We start from the raw sequence: 10,628 nt of genomic DNA, 5'->3' as shown, positions 1-10,628 counted from the left end.
TCTCCTCTTAACTTTTTTAAAAAAATTTCGACGTCGGTTTCTTCGTCTGAAAAATTATAAAAAAAAAAAAAATACAAAAAACGAAGTAACATTATTGGATTCGTAAAGACTAGATTTTATTTAGAAAATTAAATTTAATAACAAGTATTACTGAAATTAGTGTTATTCTATTTTTTGTTACAAATTGAAATTGATTTAAAAAATTAAATTTTAAAGAAAATATTACTATAATTTTGTTAATTATATTTAGAATAATTTGTACGAAAAAATTACTTTATATTTATTATACATATATAAAATATAGATTTATTGTAATTTTTTGCCAAACTAATTACAAATTTTTATCAAAATTTTATTTATAAATCTTGATCTTTATTCAAAACATGTAAGATTTTCAAATATTTTTTCTTGTTATTGTTATATTATTCGTAAAATAATTTTATAAAAAGAAAGGTTAAGTGTTGGGTTAAAGATAACACATGAACTTAAATTTTTTGACCACTTCAATTTCTAAAGTTTTATATTTTTTAAATATGGCTATTTGGTAATAAATTTTAATTAAATTAATTTTTACCGCGTGTTCCGGTCACCATTGTCACCTCTTCTTCTTCTCTGCCGTGCCTGTTGTCTTTCATTTACTTCCATTACTTATCTAATGAAAAAAATTTTGTAATTTTTATTTAAAATATATAAATATAAATTGTTAATAAAAATTAAAAATTTACTCTTACAAAAAATATATTTATGACATGAGTTATTTTAATTTACATTTAAAAATTAAATAATTACTAACCTTTTGTCAACAATTTTAACTCGAGTCAATGAAAATGGCGTCACCTTCCAGCATCGAGCTCACGCACACTGGATCATTGGTGTCGTTTTTAAGAGAGGGTGGCGTTAGAGTCACGTGCGAAATTTTACACGAAAAAAATTGTCTAACTGCGATTAGTTACTGATAGTCACTTGAACATCGGCTGAATACACGAAATGACCGTATTCTACAATACACTATATAAAAGCTAGTGTCAAGTGTGTATGTTCCAATACTAGCGCTTCCGATAAATTATTATTATTATTATCAGTGGCACTGGGAGATTTCCCATTCGGTGCTTCCTAAAAATTGACTGTCAACTTTTTGACGCGTTTACGCACACAAACGAAGCACTTATTTAAAATAATAGACGAATGTGTAGCTTCACAGTAGGCACGCGACTCATTTGGATATAAGTACGTGAAGGTGCCGTATGCAATAAGTGCGCCTGGCAAGTGTTAAAAGTAATAATTGAATGATTAAGTAAGTATCTGATGATTTTTTTTATTTTAAGTACTTATATTTTATTTATCAGATATTACTGTTGGAATTTTTTTTCTTCATTGATTTATTGAAACATTTAATAAATTCGAAGTTTCAAATCGGGTGTAAAAAAAAGCTTTTAATAAAATTAAAGTTTTTTGTTCCTACAATTTTTTTTTTTTTTTATTATTGATTATTTTGAATGATCAAGTCCAAAGATGAACAACAATAATTATTTTTTTTTTTTTTTAATTAAAATAACATTTAGTGTGCTAAGCTATGGAAGAGATTCAAGGTCAACGTCGGGGAACAACTATCTTTACTTATCGGGGCTTCCAATATCATCAAGATCGACGGTATCCTCGTTTTCCTGGAGATAACGAACGGTTCGTTTGTGCTTCTCGGTCGAGTCATTACCACTGTCTCGCTGTTCTGTGGCGAAATCCTCAGACTAGGCACATGGAACTGCATGGTGGACACGATCATCGCCGCCCTACATCGCATATTGTAAGACCAGCAATTCAACAGTTGCAACAACGGGCATTAGAAAATGATGATTTGCCGAATAACATTGTAAATCAAGTATTTCGAAGGTACGTAAATAAATTAAATTTTATTAATTTGTCGTTGTCTGAAATTTTGAGACTTTCAATAATTATAGGATTAATTTAACAAATAAAACATAATAATAATAATAATAATAATAATAATAATAATAATAATAATAATAATAATAATAATAATCATAATAATAATCATAATATTATTTCTTATCAATGCATACTACTTAATAATTAACTGATGTTCACATATGTCTAGTTATTTTTCGAATATTTTTTAAAAGATAAAACCCTGATTAAAAAAAAGTATTGAGACAAAGAAGAAAGCATTGAAAAGTATTGGTTTTCTAGTCAATCCAATACTTTCCAATACTTTTTTCTTTGTCTCAATACTTTTTTTTTATTCAGGGAAATTATATAATACAATGGGCGCATTTTACAAGACTAAAAAAAATTTTGTTCGGTAATTAAGTTGATAAACAAATAAATAAGTGTGTTGAGTGTCTGTTATTTTCACTTTCATATTATTTTTAAAAATTTCATTTTTTATTAAAAAAATTGTTATAGAATTCCAGCTGCAGCAAATTTTATTCGTCCGCAATCGGCACGGCAACATATCCATCGTCAACGCCGACTTTTTCGACCTGCACTCCCGGATGATTTTGAAGATTTAAGAGAATTATTGCAAAATTATGCACCAATCGATTCAACATATAAAGGGCATGTTGAAGGCACGGATTTATCAATTGGCTACATTTTCGGGTAAGACGAAATGATACAAAGGCTTAGTAACAGCACAGAATTGCATCTCGATGCAACTTTCAAGGTAAAAGTACAAACTCTCTCTGAGTTCTCTCTATTGAAACTTCTATCGCGTTACAGATGCCGTAAAGGCGTATAAAATTTATACGTCCTTATGGCACCCGGGAACCATAAGGGCGTATAATGAAAATTCTATTTTTTTTTCTAAGTCCAAAAAAATTTTTAACTTGAAAAAAATTTTTTTTTTGCATTTCTGCACGTTTCATGCAAAAATACATTGATTCCCAAAAAAAAATTTTTTTTTGGGAATCAGCTTATTTTTACCCGAAACGTCGAGAAATACAAAAAAAAATTTTTCTTTAAATTAAAATTTTTTTTTTAAATTTAATTTTTTTTTTCCAAGTCCAAAAAAATTTATAGTTCGAAGAAAAATTTTTTTTTGTATTTCTCGACGCTTCAGGTAAAAATAAGTTGGTTCCCAAAAAAAAATTTTTTTTATACGCCCTTGTGGCTTTTCACCGAGACCTTTTGCCGGTACACGCCCTTATGGCACCTGGAACGCGATATATTTCGAATATAATTAAAGATAGTAAACTCAATATTCACGGCAGTTCAGTTGTATCCTCTTTGATATTACAGATACTGAAAACTTTAATAGTAATATTATTAACGGTTTTTTAAAATTTTACAAATTTATGTCTTTCAGAGTGTACCTGAACATCCAAGAGGATCACAGTTATTAATCTTCCACATAAGACGCATGGACGTTGTAAGTCATTATTTGTTTATGACATGCTTTTGTTATATACTTTCCATCATTAGAAATCATTTTTTTTATCAATAAATAGGGTATTCCTGCTTTGTTCGTACTCTGCAGCCATAAGTCATCAGAGTTATACTCAGCGATTTTTAGCTGGATATTAAACAGAGTACCGAATATTCGTAACAATTTGGCAGCAATAGTGACGGATTTTGAAGCAGGTTTACTCTCTGCAATTCACTCGACAATGCCTTGGGTTCAGAGGCGTGGTTGCTGGTTTCATTTTGCCAGGGTAAGTTTATATTTAATCCATCACTTTTTGATTTATGATGAAGACAATTTCACAAATTGTGATATTATTCATTTAATTATAATAACTTATATTTTGTAGGCTGTATTGAGAAAATGGAATACACTTGGCTTACCAAGATCAGATGAGCCAAATTATAACATTTTGCTTTTGACTCAGACTCTACCATTGATACCAGCTGGAAGAATTGCTGAGGGTATACAAATAATTGCTGACGAAACTGCTCCTCTGGAACAAGTCAACGACAACTTTTTCATTTTTCGAAGATATCTGCAAAGATATTGGTTGCCGAAAGCTGACATAATATCTGTAGCTCGTTCTCCTTGGCGTACTAATAATATAGCTGAAGCTTGCAATAGGCACTTATTAGCAGAACTTGGAGGTGTACATCCATCATTTTATACATTTATATGTAAGTATTCAAGTATATTAGTAAAACAATTAATTATTTTTAAATTGTACGTTCAAAATAGATCAATTAAAAAAATCATACTTATAGTTGAAATTATTGCTTCTATATTAGATTTTAGTATAATATAACATAATAACATTTAGCTGAGGAGATGAAATCATTAAAATAATTTTTTTTTGTTAGATCTTGTAAAAAAGTACATATGCGATTAATTATTATTGTAAAATTTCTTTGTTGGAGTATAATAGCTTTGCGTTTCTCGCCAAATTAGTATCAAGAAAATAATAATTAATTGTGAATATTAATAATTTATGAAATGTTATTGAATTAGCTAATTATTACAGCACGCCTGCAACATGTCATAGCGAGCAGCGAAGTAACTTGGGGACAGTTGAACGCCGGGATGGATTTGGGCAGAGAAGGAAATCGATCTCAAAGATATGTTGATTTTTATTTATTAAATATCCAGGAACGGTTGAGAAGCAACAGGTAATAAAATGTATGTAATTAATCCAAAACTTTTAAAGTTCTCTAAGATTATTTTTCTTTCAAAACTTCAATTTTGAAAATTTTTAATTCGTTAAGTTTTATAAAGCCGCGAAATGTTAATTCTGTTTATAGATATACGATGCGCGAATTTATGGAAGCTGTTGTTAACCGCATTGACATCCAAGCGGACATTGCAGCTGCGATATCAAGGCGACAATGTATACAAAATTTCAATAGTTTCATAATATTAGATTAATTTATAAATATACATTTATTTTCTTTTTACAGACAGAGGAGATGACCTCACATTGGATGGAGATTTACTACCAATACATTTCGAGGTTATTGATGAAGCAAGTGTGTATATAATTTTTGTCAATTATTAATCTTTAATATTTATTTTAAACGTCCCATTCAAATCTTCTATTAGTTTGATATAATTTACTTTTGCTTATTGTTTATTGATTATTACAGTTGACAACAATGTCCAAGACGTGGATGTCGATGTAAATGTCGACAATGCAAATGTCGACAATGCAAATGTCGATGTAAATGTCGACAATGCAAATGTTGATGTAAATGTCAATAATGCAAATAATCCTATGCTTCAATTTGACAACGACGATAATCAGTATTATGGTAAGTATGAAATGGAGTTTAGTACCATTATTAGTTGTTTATTGTTATTATTATTATTATTATTATTATTTTTTTTTTTTTAATATTTCAATAGTAGGCGAATATGAGCTTCACGACGAGCCCGTCGTTCCAGAGTGGATCCAAGCTACCCTCGAAACAATGATTTTCGATGATACTCCTACCGATAATCCAGAGGAAATTTGTACTTTGTGTCAAGTGAATCAACGAAAAGCAGCATTTGCTTTATGTGGACACTTCTGCTTGTGTCTTCGGTGTAAACATGGAATGGACATTTTACGCGCAGAAATACTAAGAGTTAATCCCAATTACCGCCAACCATGCATAACTTGTCGTGCACCGAGCGAAGCGATTGATATAGTTAGGGACATCGAGTAATATTAAGAATAAACTACAATTTATTATATTCAATAATCGTCACATTTAATTTTTAGTTTCTTGTTTGTCTTTTTATTTTTTTCTTAAAAGCTAAAAGATTTTATATTTTATCTAAATATTACTAGTTCTAATAACTTCATGTTTATGCTAATATATAAGTTGAAAATTTTTCTATCCTTAAACTTTTAAATGAAAATAAAACTTTTGTACTTACCTAATAAAATAATAAAAAATTTTATAATTTTTTACTAAATAAAAAAATACTGTAATTTAGAGTTTCCTTACAAAATTATTCTAATAATTGACAATAAGTAATTTTCTATTATAAAATAACTGATTTTAACTAATCCGTTCAAAAAATTCTGTACGAAAATTTATTCTTTTCCTTTAATAACTTTTGATTTATTGTTTCTTAAAATTTGCGGCCTGAAATATAACAATAAAATTTCATTTACTAGTCATAATTATTCAAATTAATTGTTCACAATAATTAAAATTATAAATAATAATTTGAAAATACTTTTATCAAAAACAAAAAATTTATCGAATGATAGGGACATTAAATTAAATTATTATTGTATCTCAACCATATTTTGTAATTAATATTAAATTTTTGCGCCTATTTCCTTATATATAAATCAATTATAGTAATTTTTTGTTGTTTCTTTTGTGGGCTATTTATGTTTTATATTTAAGTTGAGCACTGCTGTTATAATTTAAAAAAGCTATTTTAACGACATCTTTTATTTTTTTTTTTTAACTTTTTTGAAAGTCTGATCTAGATTTCTACTTTATCAATTAACCATAAATTTGTGAGTAGAGATGAACGTGAGTACAGTTGTAAATGATTACAAATATAAGTGAATACATTTTTTGTGAATAGAGATGTAACTGAGTTAAGAATTCAGTGAATAGACTTGAAAATGAATACAATTGTAACTGAGCAAAGTTGTAATTGACTACTCTCGAATTTGAGTAAGGTTGTAACTGATTAAAGTTCTACCTGAAAGCAAGTAATATTGAGTAAAGTTGAATCAGAGTAAAGATTTGATTGATCAAAGTTGTAACTGAATGAAAATGAATTTGAATCAAAATGTATCTGAGTACAGATGTCGTTGATGGCTGTGAGTAGAGATTTTATGAGTAGACCTGTAACACAGCCAATCAGCCGGGGGCGTGGCTTCTCCTTGCGACAGAAGCAGTTACTACTGTAAAACGCATTTTTAAATAAGCTGCCGTGTTTTCATATTCAATCGTGTATTTACACGTTGTATTAAATCGAATTTTTAATAGAAATTTAATAAATAGGCTGTGTTACAGGTCTACTCATAAAATCTCTACTCACAGCCATCAACGACATCTGTACTCAGATACATTTTGATTCAAATTCATTTTCATTCAGTTACAACTTTATTCAATCAAATCTTTACTCTGATTCAACTTTACTCAATATTACTTGCTTTCAGGTAGAACTTTAATCAGTTACAACCTTACTCAAATTCGAGAGTAGTCAATTACAACTTTGCTCAGTTACAATTGTATTCATTTTCAAGTCTATTCACTGAATTCTTAACTCAGTTACATCTCTATTCACAAAAAATGTATTCACTTATATTTGTAATCATTTACAACTGTACTCACGTTCATCTCTACTCACAAATTTATGGTTAATTGATAAAGTAGAAATCTAGATCAGACTTTCAAAAAGTTAAAAAAAAAATAAAAGATGTCGTTAAAATAGCTTTTTAAATTATAACAGCAGTGCTCAACTTAAATATAAAACATAAATAGCCCACAAAAGAAACAACAAAAAATTACTATAATTGATTTATATATAAGGAAATAGGCGCAAAAATTTAATATTAATTACAAAATATGGTTGAGATACAATAATAATTTAATTTAATGTCCCTATCATTCGATAAATTTTTTGTTTTTGATAAAAGTATTTTCAAATTATTATTTATAATTTTAATTATTGTGAACAATTAATTTGAATAATTATGACTAGTAAATGAAATTTTATTGTTATATTTCAGGCCGCAAATTTTAAGAAACAATAAATCAAAAGTTATTAAAGGAAAAGAATAAATTTTCGTACAGAATTTTTTGAACGGATTAGTTAAAATCAGTTATTTTATAATAGAAAATTACTTATTGTCAATTATTAGAATAATTTTGTAAGGAAACTCTAAATTACAGTATTTTTATTTAGTAAAAAATTATAAAATTTTTTATTATTTTATTAGGTAAGTACAAAAGTTTTATTTTCATTTAAAAGTTTAAGGATAGAAAAATTTTCAACTTATATATTAGCATAAACATGAAGTTATTAGAACTAGTAATATTTAGATAAAATATAAAATCTTTTAGCTTTTAAGAAAAAAAATAAAAAGACAAACAAGAAACTAAAAATTAAATGTGACGATTATTGAATATAATAAATTGTAGTTTATTCTTAATATTACTCGATGTCCCTAACTATATCAATCGCTTCGCTCGGTGCACGACAAGTTATGCATGGTTGGCGGTAATTGGGATTAACTCTTAGTATTTCTGCGCGTAAAATGTCCATTCCATGTTTACACCGAAGACACAAGCAGAAGTGTCCACATAAAGCAAATGCTGCTTTTCGTTGATTCACTTGACACAAAGTACAAATTTCCTCTGGATTATCGGTAGGAGTATCATCGAAAATCATTGTTTCGAGGGTAGCTTGGATCCACTCTGGAACGACGGGCTCGTCGTGAAGCTCATATTCGCCTACTATTGAAATATTAAAAAAAAAAAAATAATAATAATAATAATAATAATAACAATAAACAACTAATAATGGTACTAAACTCCATTTCATACTTACCATAATACTGATTATCGTCGTTGTCAAATTGAAGCATAGGATTATTTGCATTATTGACATTTACATCAACATTTGCATTGTCGACATTTACATCGACATTTGCATTGTCGACATTTGCATTGTCGACATTTACATCGACATCCACGTCTTGGACATTGTTGTCAACTGTAATAATCAATAAACAATAAGCAAAAGTAAATTATATCAAACTAATAGAAGATTTGAATGGGACGTTTAAAATAAATATTAAAGATTAATAATTGACAAAAAAAAAATTATATACACACTTGCTTCATCAATAACCTCGAAATGTATTGGTAGTAAATCTCCATCCAATGTGAGGTCATCTCCTCTGTCTGTAAAAAGAAAATAAATGTATATTTATAAATTAATCTAATATTATGAAACTATTGAAATTTTGTATACATTGTCGCCTTGATATCGCAGCTGCAATGTCCGCTTGGATGTCAATGCGGTTAACAACAGCTTCCATAAATTCGCGCATCGTATATCTATAAACAGAATTAACATTTCGCGGCTTTATAAAACTTAACGAATTAAAAATTTTCAAAATTGAAGTTTTGAAAGAAAAATAATCTTAGAGAACTTTAAAAGTTTTGGATTAATTACATACATTTTATTACCTGTTGCTTCTCAACCGTTCCTGGATATTTAATAAATAAAAATCAACATATCTTTGAGATCGATTTCCTTCTCTGCCCAAATCCATCCCGGCGTTCAACTGTCCCCAAGTTACTTCGCTGCTCGCTATGACATGTTGCAGGCGTGCTGTAATAATTAGCTAATTCAATAACATTTCATAAATTATTAATATTCACAATTAATTATTATTTTCTTGATACTAATTTGGCGAGAAACGCAAAGCTATTATACTCCAACAAAGAAATTTTACAATAATAATTAATCGCATATGTACTTTTTTACAAGATCTAACAAAAAAAATTATTTTAATGATTTCATCTCCTCAGCTAAATGTTATTATGTTATATTATACTAAAATCTAATATAGAAGCAATAATTTCAACTATAAGTATGATTTTTTTAATTGATCTATTTTGAACGTACAATTTAAAAATAATTAATTGTTTTACTAATATACTTGAATACTTACATATAAATGTATAAAATGATGGATGTACACCTCCAAGTTCTGCTAATAAGTGCCTATTGCAAGCTTCAGCTATATTATTAGTACGCCAAGGAGAACGAGCTACAGATATTATGTCAGCTTTCGGCAACCAATATCTTTGCAGATATCTTCGAAAAATGAAAAAGTTGTCGTTGACTTGTTCCAGAGGAGCAGTTTCGTCAGCAATTATTTGTATACCCTCAGCAATTCTTCCAGCTGGTATCAATGGTAGAGTCTGAGTCAAAAGCAAAATGTTATAATTTGGCTCATCTGATCTTGGTAAGCCAAGTGTATTCCATTTTCTCAATACAGCCTACAAAATATAAGTTATTATAATTAAATGAATAATATCACAATTTGTGAAATTGTCTTCATCATAAATCAAAAAGTGATGGATTAAATATAAACTTACCCTGGCAAAATGAAACCAGCAACCACGCCTCTGAACCCAAGGCATTGTCGAGTGAATTGCAGAGAGTAAACCTGCTTCAAAATCCGTCACTATTGCTGCCAAATTGTTACGAATATTCGGTACTCTGTTTAATATCCAGCTAAAAATCGCTGAGTATAACTCTGATGACTTATGGCTGCAGAGTACGAACAAAGCAGGAATACCCTATTTATTGATAAAAAAAATGATTTCTAATGATGGAAAGTATATAACAAAAGCATGTCATAAACAAATAATGACTTACAACGTCCATGCGTCTTATGTGGAAGATTAATAACTGTGATCCTCTTGGATGTTCAGGTACACTCTGAAAGACATAAATTTGTAAAATTTTAAAAAACCGTTAATAATATTACTATTAAAGTTTTCAGTATCTGTAATATCAAAGAGGATACAACTGAACTGCCGTGAATATTGAGTTTACTATCTTTAATTATATTCGAAATATATCGCGTTCCAGGTGCCATAAGGGCGTGTACCGGCAAAAGGTCTCGGTGAAAAGCCACAAGGGCGTATAAAAAAAATTTTTTTTTGGGAACCAACTT

The 10,628-nt window shown here is 28.6% G+C and overlaps 2 protein-coding genes and 2 long non-coding RNA genes across 4 annotated transcripts; 2 read left to right on the top strand and 2 right to left on the bottom strand.

The window, feature by feature from the left end:
• The first annotated feature begins 3,790 nt into the window (after positions 1-3,790).
• Positions 3,791-4,805, top strand: LOC123261756. The gene is made up of 3 exons (XR_006508761.1): positions 3,791-4,098; positions 4,443-4,597; positions 4,720-4,805. It is a non-coding gene; the product is annotated as an uncharacterized LOC123261756 (long non-coding RNA).
• Positions 4,806-5,002: 197 nt separating this feature from the next.
• LOC123261741 lies at positions 5,003-5,655 on the top strand. The gene is made up of 2 exons (XM_044723522.1): positions 5,003-5,226; positions 5,321-5,655. The coding sequence occupies exons 1-2, from the start codon at positions 5,190-5,192 to the stop codon at positions 5,620-5,622; spliced, it is 339 nt and encodes a 112-aa protein (XP_044579457.1). The 5' UTR covers positions 5,003-5,189; the 3' UTR covers positions 5,623-5,655.
• Positions 5,656-8,053: 2,398 nt separating this feature from the next.
• LOC123261742 lies at positions 8,054-8,709 on the bottom strand. The gene is made up of 2 exons (XM_044723523.1): positions 8,483-8,709; positions 8,054-8,388 (listed from the first exon to the last, which is right to left on the bottom strand). Exons 1-2 carry the CDS (start codon positions 8,517-8,519, stop codon positions 8,087-8,089), a joined length of 339 nt encoding a protein of 112 aa, XP_044579458.1. The 5' UTR covers positions 8,520-8,709; the 3' UTR covers positions 8,054-8,086.
• Positions 8,710-8,908: 199 nt separating this feature from the next.
• LOC123261757 lies at positions 8,909-9,906 on the bottom strand. The gene is made up of 3 exons (XR_006508762.1): positions 9,615-9,906; positions 9,117-9,271; positions 8,909-8,994 (listed from the first exon to the last, which is right to left on the bottom strand). It is a non-coding gene; the product is annotated as an uncharacterized LOC123261757 (long non-coding RNA).
• Positions 9,907-10,628: the final 722 nt, after the last annotated feature.

The sequence above is a fragment of the Cotesia glomerata genome, linkage group LG3 (genome assembly GCF_020080835.1).
Source record: "Cotesia glomerata isolate CgM1 linkage group LG3, MPM_Cglom_v2.3, whole genome shotgun sequence".
NCBI classification, from domain to species: Eukaryota; Metazoa; Arthropoda; class Insecta; order Hymenoptera; family Braconidae; genus Cotesia; species Cotesia glomerata.
Note: the sequence above shows the minus strand (reverse complement) of the source record. Positions and strands in the feature narration are given on the sequence as shown.

Excerpts from the sequence above, each read along its gene's own strand:
- LOC123261741 (XM_044723522.1), top strand. The coding sequence starts at position 5,190 with ATGCTTCAATTTGACAACGACGATAATCAGTATTATG. Across the intron at positions 5,227-5,320 it reads CGACGATAATCAGTATTATG|TAGGCGAATATGAGCTTCAC; the intron begins GTAAGTATGAAA and ends ATATTTCAATAG.
- LOC123261742 (XM_044723523.1), bottom strand. The coding sequence starts at position 8,519 with ATGCTTCAATTTGACAACGACGATAATCAGTATTATG. Across the intron at positions 8,389-8,482 it reads CGACGATAATCAGTATTATG|TAGGCGAATATGAGCTTCAC; the intron begins GTAAGTATGAAA and ends ATATTTCAATAG.